The 15,093-nt window shown below is 41.5% G+C and overlaps 1 protein-coding gene across 2 annotated transcripts in view; it reads left to right on the plus strand.

Annotated features, from left to right (window-relative positions):
• The window catches only part of LOC124619243 (cadherin-99C), a 627,922-nt gene that overhangs the window by 563,008 nt on the left and 49,821 nt on the right, over positions 1-15,093 (plus strand). For both annotated transcript variants that reach the window (XM_047145486.1, XM_047145488.1), the window contains exon 18: positions 12,817-12,948. In XM_047145486.1, coding sequence (XP_047001442.1) covers positions 12,817-12,948 — 132 coding nt within the window. The remainder of the gene's footprint in view (positions 1-12,816; positions 12,949-15,093) is intronic.

A 15,093-nucleotide genomic window follows, 5' to 3' on the forward strand; every position in this document is an offset into this window, starting at 1 on the left:
TATAGGGGAAGTTTTTGTGAAACAGCTGATGGAGGGATTTAGAGAGCACTGTCGCCCATGGACTAGACTGACAGCAATAGTTCAATTGGCCAGATAGCTGTCCTTGGGTACTGACAACTTTTGAATGGCACCCACATACTGTGGAGTTTGTCAGATTCCTGAGGCACTGAATATGTGTCACTCAAAAAATTCACTCTTGTCTCTTTTACAGTGGAGTTTCACTTGCAAAAACACTGAAAAAAGTTTTTCAAGATTTTTCGTAAGGTCTGCAGCATACGTAGGTACAACAAAAACGTCATCCAAATAATTCACTGTTCTCAGTATGCCCTTGATTAAGTCGTTTCAGTATCTTTGGAATATAGATAGTGCACTAGCTATTCCAAATCGTAGGCAGTTATACCGATACAGTCCAAACAAAGTGTTGATGAATAGCACTGAGTGTGGTCTTTGTCCTAGGTTAATTGTAAATATGCATCTTAAGGTCTATCTTAGAAAATAGGCATCCTCCAGCCCATTTCTTCTAACCTGGGAATGAGATGTTAGTTCTCCACTGTCTGTGAATTTACTCTTAAAGTCCTGACAAATACTAAGTGCTCCATTATCACAATTCGCATTACCCATCTACTGTTTGTAACTGGGCTGAGCATATCTTGGTCCTGGAGACATTGTAATTCACTGTGTAGCTTCTCTCTAAGTGCAAATGCCATGTTACATGCCTTGAAGAATTTGGGTGTCACTGTCAGTAGCAAGTTAATATGTGCCTCGAAGTTTGAAACTCTCGACACCCGTCATGAAATTACAGTCGGAAATTTGTCTAACAGGCCCATGCGATCCACCATTTGTCCAACTGCTCTCACAGTCTCTGAAGTGTCATGAATTCCCAGTCCTAATATATTAAATAGATCCAAACCAAAAGAGTTGGAAGCACCATGGGAGGTGACCACCAAAATTGTGCTGTGAGAGTGGTGGCTCATTATTGAAGTTGTGCATGGCAAATTCTGACACAGATATGAGGTAATTAGTGAAACTGTGAAGTGGGGTGTCAAAAGGATGTAATCGTGGTGACTGAACATTCTGATATGTTTTCCAATCAGTGATGGTGGCTGAGGAGCCCGTGTCAATATGGAAGACAACCGGGACTCCCTCTTGAGACACTGTAATTGACACCCTTCATTGTGAATGGGGGATTACTGTTTGCATGTTGTCATCAATGGGTGATTCAGCTGGATCGGAGAATATCCGATCCACATCCATTGGTGGGGCTGACCAGTAAATCTCCACCTTGTGACTTGCTTTGCCACAAGAGCACAATTAATTTAATGAAAACAGCACTGCTGGCATTGGTGGCTGATTAAGCACTGCACACACACTAGTAACTATTGAGGATGGTGGAGTGTCTGTATGTGTCGGTTCATTTTCTGTTCCCTATGCCTAATATATGGGTTGTTCCTGATGAGGCGAGTGGCATACGTTAATGCTGAATCCTGGAAGGAGGCAGGTGATTGCAGAGACTGTGCAGATGCCCTTATAATTGGTAAACAAACATCCAATATGGGATCTTTTAACTTCAACAACTGTCTCAAGGCTTCGTCGGATGAGTGCAGTGACACTGTGTCCTGAAATAGTGTGGAAGTGTATGATTGTTTACATTGGGGGTAGGAGCACTGGAATTCGCATTCCCGTGACAGTCTCTGGAGCCTCATGACCCATTTGTGATATAATTCTTTCTGTTTATTACAGCTGAAGGACTTGTGGCAGGCAGCTGCCACATGAACCTCGGAGTCAAAAATCATCTGTTATGCCATGAACCAGGAAGCGTTGTTTCATGCATGCAATGTGGCACATCTGAAGTCCCAGCTTGTGGTTGAAGCTTTGGAAAGGGGGTGGCTTTGCTCTGATGTTCCACACTAATGAATCGATTTGGGCCAGATGTCCTGCCATTGCTGGTGTTGAGTGTGTAATTCCTGCCAGCCATACCACCAACACCTTGTTTGTCTGCTGCAACCCCTGTAGCAGAATGATCACCAGAAGTGTGAGGTTCACAGGGCTGGCTGCTGTTGCCACATTGACAAGCCCAAATTAGAAAAGTGACTACCTGTAACAGTGTGTGGGTACAATTTTAACTTATCACTGCCAATGCTATATCTGATACCATGGAGATAACCACCATGGAAAGTCAGATAGAATGTAACTCATTTATTCACAGTCCGGCAACTGACACAGTGTCGTGAACATAAAGTAACTTTATAGCAACAGAGACATGGCTTAAATTCAATGGAGGATTGCGGATAGGAATTACACAATGTTTCTTCTTGATGTAAACTTAACTGCAAAAATACTCTTCCAAAAAGAAACTTGTAAATTTCATTCAACAACTCGGTGGTGTTAGTCCCTTTGCAATATGATGTTAAGTCCTATTGAGCAAGAAGAAAAATATTTCGAAGTCTAATACAAAGTTAAAGTTCTGTTGAATAAGCAACGAAATATTTCTAAGTCTGAAATAGATTTTGTACAGCCTGGACAAAGTATGGAACATCACCAACTACCACTCTTCAGGAGCTGATCAGAATGCAGTTGTTTATCCAGAAAGTTAGACCATTACTGGAGTGGCCAAGTCCTGAGTGATGTCAGTGGTGATACTTGGTTGTAGGCTGTGACAATTCTGCACCAAACTAAACAGGCTGTGGTGTAGAGCTACAAGCTTTCAATTGGCTACCCTTGCAACTTCAGTGGAAAAAGATAGTGCCACATGTGTACATCTTCTAGGATGCATGTGCTGACAAATGTCTTGGATGGCCCAGAGTTGCTGCACTCTGTTGGCTTTGTTGCAGGGCTGGTCCACTGAGATGCTGCAGTGTGGCCACAGCCACACAGAGTGCACTGGTTCATGAGGTGTCATCAGAATGGTGTAGCTGTTGTGTCATGACAGCCTTCACCTCTGATGACACTACCCCATGCCCCTCCCCAGTCCTTCAGTTAAGATTAATGTGTGGAGTTCTGTTTGCATATCTATTCAAATATCCAGTATGCATGTATTTTAATTTTGAGACAGCTGTGCAGAACTAATGTTTTCTGTAAATGAAGAAACTTGGCATAAACCTGATGTATACTCTTTATTATCTTCTGAAACTTATGAATGAACAGAACAGAAAAAGATGTGTCACAGGATCAGTCCTTGTGAAAACAGTATTGGTTTTTACGTAGGAGTGGTTTTGCCTCCAGAAACACAATCACACTTGATCACATAATTCAAGCAGAAGTTGATGTCCATTACATAGGTCTAAAGTCCTGTACATTAGTATTGCAACCCTTTTTATGGTCTGGAATGACATGTGCCGTTTTCTGGTCACATGATATGTTCCATTGTTCCAGTGTTGTAGGGTAATCTTATCCTAAAAGAGGAGTCAATTTCTCCACAAAGTCAATATAGAATTGAATAGGCAATCCATCAAGACCTATGGATGTAGAGTGATATGAGCTCTTTTGCAGTGTCACTCTAATTTATTTCTACATATACTCTCCAAGTGGTGGCTGGAGAACAGACTTATGAAAGTATTTAAATTTGCAATCTTTTGAAGCAGTTGGGTCCTTCTTCCAACAATAGGATTGAAGGAGAAGGAAAAGGGGTGAAGGAAAAGGACTGGTGAGGTTTAGGAAGTAGGACAATTTTGGAAAAGGTCCCCAGAACCCTTGTGAGGGGAGACTTACTGGATGGGATGAGAAGGAAAGACTGATCACTGGGTACTGAACCAGATGAAATTTGAAAACCTGAGAGCTTAAACGTGGAAGACAGGGTAATATGCAAGACACAGATTGCTGCCAAACCATTGTGCATGTGTTAATGAGAGCGAAATGCTAAGTGCATTGTATGTGGTAGAGATGGGTAGAAAACTAGAAGGGAGTGAAGAAAGGAATAGTTACTGTGAAGAAATACTGAGACCAAAGAAATAAATGTAAATTAAGGCCAGGTGGATAGCAAAAAACGAGGACATGTTGTAAACTAGTTCTCACTTGTGAATTTCCGAGAAATTGGGGTCTAGAGGAAGAATCCAGATGAAACACATGGGGAAACAGGCACTGAGGCCACAATTGTCACGTTGTAGAACATGCTCTGCAACAAGATATTGTGTGTCACCATTATACACCCTGTGACTTTGCTCATTCAACCTAAATGATGTAAAATGCTGAACAGTGTTTACATAATAGCTGGTGTATGACATGTCATTTCACAAGTGGCTCTCCCTTTGATTGTACAGGGGCGGTTTGAAAAGTTCTTGGAACAGAATAGAAAAAAAGTACTTACATTACTGAAACTTCTTTTATTTTTCAATGTAGTCTCCTTGTAGATTAATGCACTCGGTCCAATGATGTTCCAGTGCCTTGATCCCATCTCGAAAATGAGTTTCCTCCAGGCCTGCAAAATAGTTGTCAATTCTAGCTATCAATTCTTCATTTGAAGTGAATCTTCATCCACCAAAAAAAAAATTTCACTTTTGGGAGGAGATGGAAGTCTGAAAGAGCCATATCAGGTGAAAAGGGCATGTGTGGCTACATTTCATACCTTAGTTCATGTAATATTGCCATGGTGGCGACATACGTTTTTGATCCAGCATCAAGAGTCGTGGCATCCATCCTGGAGATAATTTTTTCATTTCTAATTCTTCAGTTAAAATATGATATACCCTTTCAGATGACGTCCGGTAAGCATGAGAAATTTCACGCACTTTCAATTGGCGATCCTCCGTGATCATTTTGTGCAGTTTTGCAATGATTTCTGGAGTAGTAACACATATTGGCTGACCACTGTGCAGATCATCATCTAAGCTCTCCCGACCAAAATCAAATTCATTTGTCCACTTGGCAACAGTTGAATATGAAGGGGCAGAGTCCCCCCTCCCTGTGTATTCTGGAAATCGGCATGAATGTCATTCGCTGTCATACTTTTCTTTACAAAGTACTTAATCACTGCTCAAATCTAATTTTATTTCCATCTTCGCAAAACACTACGTGGGAACATCAACAGAGCCACATCACAGCCACAGCTCTCTTCCAAGAGCACTAACATGGCACATGTTTACAGGCAACAGTCCAATGAGTATCATGTGAACAACCCGTTGTGCTAGCACTGACCTTTTGTGGTGATACCGAGAGAACTTTTCAAACCACCCTCGTATGTTTTTCCAGTTACAGTACTGGTATAGGTGGTGGTAGGAGAATGCATAGGGCAAGTCTTACAGTGGGAATGATCATAGCGGAGGAGCCAGAGGGTAGGGAAATTGATGTAGAAGAAGCATAGTGTCCAACAAGGGAACTTCAGAGATTGTGAGAGAGGCAAAAAGCTGTTCTAGGTGTGGTTGGCAAAATGTTGGACAGAATGGATCTCATATCAGGGTATGATTTTAGGAAGTCACTGGCTTGTCGAAGAAGCTGATTAATACATTCAGTACCAGGATAATACTAAGTGACAAGGGGCATTTTTTGGAGGGATCAGCAGTATCAGGACTGGACATGGCAGCTCAAGAAATCTGCTTTTGAAATAGACCGGTGGGGCAATTACTCTCAGTGAAGGCTGAGATGAGAATGTTGATGTATTGCTGTAAAGAGTCTGCATCTGAACAAATACGTTTGCCTCAAATACCAAGGCTGTATGAGAGGGAATGTTTAACACAGAAAAGATGGCGAACAGTCAAAATGTAAGCACTGTTGTTTGTTAGTAGGTTTAATATAAACAGAAGTTGCGTAGCCAAACTTCGATGAGGATGAGGTCGACATCGAGGAAAGTGGCATGGGATCCAGAATAGGACCATGTGAAATGTAATTGGGAGAATCTATTTAGAGATTCCAAGAACTTTAACAAGTCAACCTCACCTTGAGTCCATACAGCAAAGATGTCATTAATATATATAAACCAAACCAGGGGCCGAAGGCTTATGGGTTCCAGGAAAGCCCCCTCCAAATGACCCATGAAAAGGTTGACCTAGGATGGAGCCACCCTGTGCCCCTGATCTGTTTGTATGTCTGCCCCTAAAAGTAAAGTAGTTGTTGGTAAGTATAAAGCTGATTAAGGTATGCAGAAAGGAGGTCATACGTTTGGAATCAGGTGTTGCTAACTGAGGATAACCAAAGTGTGTGGTGGGAATGAGACAGGCCCAGATTTGCAACAATCTATGAAATGGTTGGTGACTTTAACATAGGAGTGTAGTCTTTCTACTATAGGCTGCAGGTGTTGATCAGCTAATTCAGATAGATACTCAGGAACATTGAAACAGCACACCCAGGGGGAAGAAAGGAACAAATGCAAAACTTCGCAAATAAGTACGGTGAGATTTGATACGCAAATGATTCGAGACCCCACCGACCCTACAGTGGCACTGCAATTGGACAAGGGCCTCTGATTAAATGGTGCACTGTTGATGAATCATATACATGATGATCACATCTGGAATAAAGTGGAGGATGTTAGGGGTGCAGACTGTCAGATAGATGCATGAGATGACATTTCTCACATTTAAGTCAGTTTGGGAGGGCCTAATCATTGGCATGAAAACTGTGATGTGGTTGACATGCTGTGTGGTTGCCAGGTTGATCTTTTGGAGTCTTCAGTCGGGAACAGTGGACATATTGGGTCTGGAGTGATCAGAAAGGTGACAAGGCAAGAGGAGTGGAGGATTGTGAAGCAAGTGATCAGGGATACTACAGTGACAAGCAGATGTACGGGTGCCGGTTGTTCCACAAGCCATTTCCAGACACATTGAAGATTCAACTTTGCAATCCAAGTGCCTTTGTCATGTAACACTGAGCACTGGTGACTCCATCTACAGTTTTGTGAAGCCACTTCATCGTGCATTGTCACAGATTGGCAAAACATGGTGTTTAGTGATGAATACCGATTACTTTTGGGAACAGATAACTGCATATGGATGTGGAGACAGCATGATGAGTGGTGCAGTTCCACCCACGGCGTCATGTGCCACAATGCCTGCACAGCTGACCTTAGTGGGCCAGCATGACATTGATGACATTCTTGACCCCATGTGGGGCCTACATGGTCTACTGGGACCAGTTTTCCAACAAGATAATGCTCATCCACATACAGCTTGAGTTACTCATGACTTCCTAAATCACTCTCCCACTACTGGCCTGCTCCCTGGACTTGTCCCCTATAGAGTGTATGCGGGACCAGGGTGCTACATCTCCCAAGCGGAGATGCTTGATAAGAAATAATAAGACACTGAATACCAATAACAAGGGTTTATTGTGACCACAGTAGAGAGCTTTAATAAGAAAGGACAATTTTCTTCAACAAAAAATAATACAACTTTTCAGACACTAACAGGCATACACCTGTAACACACAGTGAATACATGCAGTGCAGCGTGAAGACTATGCTGCTGACAATCCCTAACTATGGAGGTCGAGTGTTTGGTGCACTTGGCTGACAGGTATGTCTCGAGATATTGCTGGAAAGTCATAAATCCCGCTGCAGTGGCTTCTGATTGGGCTCTGACCGATGGGCTGCTAAGAGCTGGTGCACAAATCTGTCCAGAGCTTCAGTAGAGCGAACTGTCCTCGAGGTGTTGGCTTGTGCTGTGCTATATAGCCGGGGTGCAAGGGAATTTGTGCCAATGCAATTCCACACAAATGATGTGGCAGAGGAAATAGGTCCCTGGCACAGAGGACCTCTGGTGGCACTTGCCATCTGTCATGCTTGTTGCGATCTATGCAGACTGGGGAGTCAATGCTGTGTACATATGCAAACCCTTGATGCTTCAGTGTCTGAGGGGTTGCCAATCCCTTTTAAGTGAATGGCAGATACACGGCAGTGGGGAAATGCTGTATGCTGCCATGTCACTGTACTTTATTTGGAAATGGCTGTTCAAGATTTGTGGACAAATTGCCTCGTGACATCCGACATCTAATCCGCTCGATGCCGAACAGTGTTGCGAGGTGTGTTGCAGCAAAAGGTAGTCCATCACATTATTGATGTTGCTCTGTATTTGTCTGATTGTACTCATAGTAACTGTTAACTTGACTTATTTTGGGATGAAGTGAATCTCTCACCTGTATGATTATGTCTAATACATTTCACTTCGATTCAATGTTCCCCTCTTGCTGAACTATTTTTAATGTTCCTGAATGTACGTTTGGTGGGTGCTTTGAAGCCTGCAACTATGAGGCAACCAGGAAGATTTGGTTTGTGGCTTGTAGGAAGCAAGCAAAAGGTGGGGTGTGTGGTTTGGGTGGGGTAAGAAGTTCTATAGATTGAGGTGTTCATCCTTGTGAGAGGCTTGAGCTTTTAGGAGGGACTGGAGGTCTGTTTGTATCACAGGGATGGAATCTTGATGGCAGATGCTGTACACAGAGGTGTACACAGCTAGTGTAGACTGTCGCTTACATATTCCTTTCAGTCTAGCACCACAGTGGTAGATCCCATGTCTGCTGGGAGGATAATGATGGATTCATTAGTTTCTGGGAATGAAGAGCTTGGAGTTCTGCAGAGGACAAGTTAGGATCATGTTATAGGGACTTGAAGAAGGGTTGTGAAGTAATATGAGGAACTCTTGGAAGGCTTTTAAGGGATGATTTTGAAGTAATGGTGGTGGATCAAGTTGGGATCCTGTTTGGAACTGTTTGAGGCTGGGCTTAATGTCAGGTTTTGCTGTTGGAACGATTTTGAGATTAAGTTGCAAAGTGATATTTCCAGCTGACGTTGTGTCTGAAGGAAAGTAGATTCTTCATCAAAGAAGCATAATTAAATGCAAGTTTAGGGGTGAACGTGAGACTCTTGAATAATACAGATAATTCAGAAGGGGAGAGTGCCATAGATGAGAGATTGAGAACATTGTACTATTGTGAGTGATCCGTAATTGGGTTTTATCATTGCTCTGGGAGGCAGTGGTGAAGGGTGGGGATGCTTAAGAAGGTTAGCGTAGCTTGGTTTGTAGGAGAGGAACGGTGACTGGTGGTGAGGCCTCTTAGGAAGCTGCAGAGGGACAGGAAGGATAGCACCACTGTTGACGTATTGTAGGGGAAGGTGGGATAGCTTGTTATGCTGAGGTCTGGCATGTTGTTGCAGTTTGAAATTGGCTTGGCAGATGACATTATCTAAGAAAATGAGAGTGGCAGATAACTACAGGATTTTGTAGAAGGAGAGAAGCCTGGTGCAGTGGTAGTTGGCAGATGAGATGTATAGTCACAGATTAATGGGGTAAATGCAAGAGATTGCTGTATTTGAAACTATAAAAGAGATTGGTAGAAACAGAATGTGGGACCTTGGTTTTGATAGTATAAAAGCAGATTTATCAGAGGAACAAGTGTAATATGTGATAGGATTCAACATGAGAAGAGCAGAAGGTTGGGAATGTCAGAGATGGTGGGACTGGCAAAAATGAAGCAGCAGGGGGTGGAAAAAGGTAGAAAATCGGAAGAAAAGCAAGTAAAAAGATATCATAAATAGAAAAAAGTTGTATGCAAATCGTGAGACAGAGAGGGGCTCTCAAGAGGTGGGTGGTGAGAATTTCTCGCCAGAAAAGTATCCTCTATGATGTAAAACAGTTATGATGGGGGAAAACATTCCAGTTGGGAAAGTCATGAAAACAGACAATATTTTGAAAACAGGGCAAACAGAAAGAGGAAGACATTGTACAACATTTAATTTACTGTATTTGGAAAACAAAGTAATGCAGGACATGGCAGTAAAGTTGATCAGAACAGTTTGGCGAAAAACAAATGCACCAGTAGGTGAAAGAATCATGTATAAGCAAGGTAGGTGGAAGGTGGGAAAAAATGCTGTCAAATTTGCAAGTAAATCAGTGAATGACACTGCAGAGAAGGCCCTGCAGTGTAGCGAACCATGAAAAAAGTATTATATGCAAATTTGTACTGTATTTTATGCACTATGGACTATAAGCCACACCTTCATTTTTAAGCAGTTTAAGCATTTTTACCATTTTTATTATTAAATTACAAATCCAGACTTAAAAAATTCTTAGTTTATCTAACCGAACTGACATTTAAAGTCCTCAAAAATTGTCACCTGAACTTTCTTCTTCTCCTTCCTCTTCATCATCATTGTTGTCTTCTTCATATATAAGATGGTCATCACTGTCATTAAAAGTGTTACTTATGCCTCACTTGTTGAAAGATTTAACAATATTGTCTTCTCTCACTGTAGACAATGGCTTTTTTATCCACTGACACACTTGTTTGATTGTAGGTCATCTTAAAGCTCCCTTCGGCTTAAATTCATGTCGGGTTTCATCTACCACCCATTTGTTCCACTCCTCTCACATATACACTTTAAATGGTTTATTTATCGAGACATTAAGAGGTTGCAATTGTGAAGTAAGTCCTCCCGCAATAACAACAAGCACTATATTCCCCTGTCTCAATTTCTCTTTCGCAGAATTTTTCAGATGACTACTTAACTGACCTAGCACAAGAAGAGAACTCTTCTTCAATAAAGCACCTTTTCATCTCTCCCACAGTGTGTTAATCCATAATTTCATACCAGACTCCCCCATCTAACACTTGTCATGTACATGAACAACACCACCTCGCAGTATTTCAAAAGGTTTTGGCATTGTTTTGTGCTTGCAAATGATAATTGAATTAAGTTTAGTACCCAGAATGCCAGGAAGTTTCAAGTTTAGTACCATCAACACAACATGAAAGGACAACAGAGTAATGCATTTTTTCATGTTCACTTATTTTTATAGTTACATTTTTAGCACCTTTCATTGCAGTAGTTCTGTTACTTGGCACATCAAATGTCAGAGAAGTTTCATCTGTATTCGCTATTTGGCTTAGTTCAACATTGGTTTTCTTTCAATTTTGAATAATAAAGTGATGGAAAGATAATATTTTCTCTTTTTACTGCAGTGACATTTTTTGAGATACTTTGGTTTTGGTTTGCATGCTAAGTCCATAAAGTCTGTAATGCTAGATTACAAGCATGTATTTGAATCACTGTTGAATTGGTTCCAGTGCCATTTTGATGGTGTCCTTGAATTCATTTCCATATGTCATCTTCTAGTTTTGACCATTGTGCAGTCAGTCCTCTATTTGCACATTTAATCTTCCTCATTTTTTCAGTTCTTCTTTACTAGCTTGTCAGTCACAAATGGTTTTTTTCTGTTGGTGAAATGCCACTCAACTGCTTTGTTTTAATGTTCTTCTGCATATGCTGTTACTTTCAAGTTATAGCTCTCATCTTATGAATACCTTTTATTTTTTATTTTTTTTTTTTGTATTGTGAAACTAGCTACTAACAAAACTATTGTTGTGCTGTTACCAATAACACAAATCACTGTCAAATAAAGTTCACTGGCACCGTGGACTGCAATTATGAATCATAAGCTAGACAGTGTTCTGGGTTTGTGATGGCAGGGCAGGAGGGAGATAGCTTATGAATCCCTGCAACTCATGTTCATCGTATCGGTGCACTGCTGCTGCTAGTTGAGTTCAGTGTTGCCAGACAGAGATACGTTTCCCATGCCATTGAATGTATGGTCATTTTTAAGGCTGGCAGGAATTTTAAATCAAACAATGGCCACTTTTACATTAATTTTGGGTATAAGATGCACCTGAATTATGGAGACAATTTTGTGAAGAAAAAAGTATGCCTTATAGTCTGTAAAATATGCTAAATAACAATGGACCCATCTATGTCCATAGAAATCACTACTAGAAGAGATGTAGGGGCAAGATGTTATTCAATATAGATGGCACAGATAGATAAATGTGTGAACTAGCACATAAGGTACAAAACAGACAACAATTTGAGCAAGATAGATGACAGCAAAGACTGACAAGGGGGTTACAATGTAATGAATGATGGCCACACACCTGATCTATCCAGTTACATTAAATAATCAAAAATTGATTGTTTTCATTGATGCTTAAATGTAGGAATACTGTTGTGAAAATCTTTGGTGAAACAGTTTTGAAAGACAGAATTTAGTATTTCAGCCTTTATTAGTCTTCTTTTATTTGAGTGGTGCAGCGATTAATGAATATTTAGATAGATGATTTTGTTCCAGAAACTGTATAAGACCAAATTATTATTATTTCATAATAATTTCATAATATTATTTTTCAACTAAGATCTTCATGGCATCAATTTATCTTGCAATGGCAAACAGTATTTTCAGATCTGTGTAATAAATCCCTCCCCCCCCCCCCCCCCCCCCCCAAGGGATGAACATTTGTTATTAATTGCTCAGGTAATTTTTAAACCTTTTCTGTCATATGTGTTAAGCAGAAATATCTTTCTACATGTCTTAAGGTCTGCACCTGCAGATCAAAGTGTTGCTGTTTCTCCAGTAATTTCTCATAATCACTCTAAGAAAATACAAGGTGGGTTCTTTCAACATGGACGTGTGTGATTTGTTCACTAGCCTTCTCTAACTGATGTCTTCCTCTGCGGGACATCCATCTAATTAATATTGTAAAATGCTCAAATCATTTTATGTGACTAACCTGGGCATAATACATATGGTTAAGCTGAAATCTGAACATAATGTTATGGTTAACCTGAAGTCTGACTGGTCCAACCACACTTCAGACTAGAATAGTTATTGTGTAAAAGGTAGCATATTGGCTTATAAGAGACCATTATTGATTAAAATTCACATTTTGGATATGCTCTTTCTAATTCATGCACTTGACTATTTTCTATTTACAGCAACGCACATGAGTACACACCTGCACATGTGCGCCCACACACACACACACACACACACACACACACACACACACAGTGTTTTTACCTGTTGATATTTTATTTTACTCTAACATGAGAATACCTGATTTCAGGATCGAAATGATATACCACCAGTGTTCACAACAGTACCACGACCAGTTACTCTGGAAGACAGTGTACCTATTGGCACTACTGTAACAACTCTAATTGCAACTGATTCAGATGGGACACCACCTGGAAACAAGGTAATTACGAAGCTTTTCAGCTACATCATACCCAAGCCTATATAGTTTATATCCAAATAAATGAGGAAGCTGATGAATGCTTCCTTGGAAGTGACTATTGCCGTAATTTTGTGCATCTGCATATTGAATAATCTGATCAGCCCCTCCACCTCTGAATTTGATGATTGCCAGAATGGAGCAGTGATCTGATGCTCAACAACAACTGAAATACCGATGCCATAAACTAAGGGCTGGTTTTGGAGATGGTGGTGGTTGGCACCCTCTCTGCGGCAAAGCTAGTAGATGAGGCACACACTGTAGTCGACTGTGTTGTAATATACATATGTGTAACATACGGGAAGTTATAAAGGGCATTGACAATGTGCAACCATTTTCTGCCTGGGACAGTCCAACAAAATTGATGTAAACTATGTGCAGATGTGCTGGAGCTTTTTGATAGTGGGCAAAAGTGTGGCCCTTCTGGACCATATGTTCAGTGCCGAGCAAATAAACAGGATGCCGTGGTAAAGATGTCATCCTGCACGTACCCCAACAAGTAGTTTGCAGTAGCTTATGACACCATGGGCACAAGAAAGACGGAATGACAACCTGACATTTGCAGCCTTTGCTGGGTATCAGGAGGACACTACATTGGGAGCCATAACCAGAAATTTGTTGAGAATGTCTCACTGATTTATATTTAAATCAAAACTCACTGCTTCGTGCCTGTCAAAGATTGCATCCAGTCCACACAGAAAGTGAGATAAAGTCTGGGCATTAGGCTCATTTTGCTCAAAATATCACTGAGATGCTTAACACACAGTTAAAAATGTGACACCTGTCATGCCTGCAACACAGATTTGGAGCCGCTAAAATAATACCTTTAAATGTTGTAAGTATTGCTCCATCACAGCCACTGCTATAATTATGTCATCCAGATAGTCTGCAGGATTTGGGATGTCCTGAATGAAATGTTTGGTTTGCAAAAATTGCAGGGAAGTGCTCTGTCTCCCCAGTCACCTGCCATCATCCAGATACCCTCTCAGTACCACCCAGGACTGGAAAAACTGAATTACATTCTCTACCAGGTTTCTGAGTAACTCTTGCCATATGTAGAGGTGAAAAATATTCTCCCCACCCCTTCCATGATGGTATTCTGCCACACACCCAAGCTATACAATATTTTAGTCCATCCTTATTCCACTCCTGTTCCTGACTCCTTGACACATAGCTTGTATCCCTGTAAAACACCTAGACACAAGAATTGTTCCTTACATACTCCCACTACCATATAGTCTACTCCTGTCAGAGGCATTCCTTTTGACATCAGAGGCGGGGCGACCTGCAAAAGCACGAATAAGATCTACCAAGTTAGTTGCAATCATTGAGCTTGTGGGTGCAACAACTAACAGGTTGTCTGTTCACATGTTGGAAACCACCGAGTTGTGACCAAGAGTTAGTTGCTGAGCACAAACACAACACAGTGCACTTCACTTCAGTAGCTGCTTCAGTGGCCATACCATTGAGATCCTTGCCAACTTTTCTGAATTGCACAACCTTCACTAGGTCTTGTCTCCACCTGCTTTTGTTCCCTGCCCTGCTCCCATTTCTGCCTTAACACATATCTATTGACCCCCTCCCCCCAGTGCACCTTTATAGTCCTTTTCATTCTCTCCTCCCGCCCCATCCCCCTGCTGCATCTAGAACTCCACCATCCTGTCCTGCACACTCCCACAGTCAGAGTACAGCATCTTTCCCCACCATAATCTTGCTATCCCTCCCCCTCCTCTCCTCACACTTCTTCCTTACCTACACTGCTTACCCCAGCCTAAATAGCTGCTCGCCTCGGACAGGCCTCGGTGCCCAGAGACAATAGTGGCCAGATGTTTTAGAGTTGTGGTTTTTTCGTGTTTGTGTTTGTTTGTTTGTTTGTGTGTGTGTGTTTACACCTGGTGAAATACAATAATGAAAAGATAAACATTCACCGTAAAGATGGCATGTTGAGTTGCAGCAATCTGGAGTATGGCAGGGAAGGCAGTTGGATAGCAGGGTACGGGAGGGGTAGGAAAAGAGCACTATGTTGCGAAGTGTGCAAGGACTAGCAGGTGGCAGGACAAGGCTGCCAGGATCAGTGTCAGGGGACTGAAGGAGAGAGGGGAGGGGGGG

The sequence above is a fragment of the Schistocerca americana genome, chromosome 6, assembly GCF_021461395.2.
Source record: "Schistocerca americana isolate TAMUIC-IGC-003095 chromosome 6, iqSchAmer2.1, whole genome shotgun sequence".
Taxonomy (NCBI): domain Eukaryota; kingdom Metazoa; phylum Arthropoda; class Insecta; order Orthoptera; family Acrididae; genus Schistocerca; species Schistocerca americana.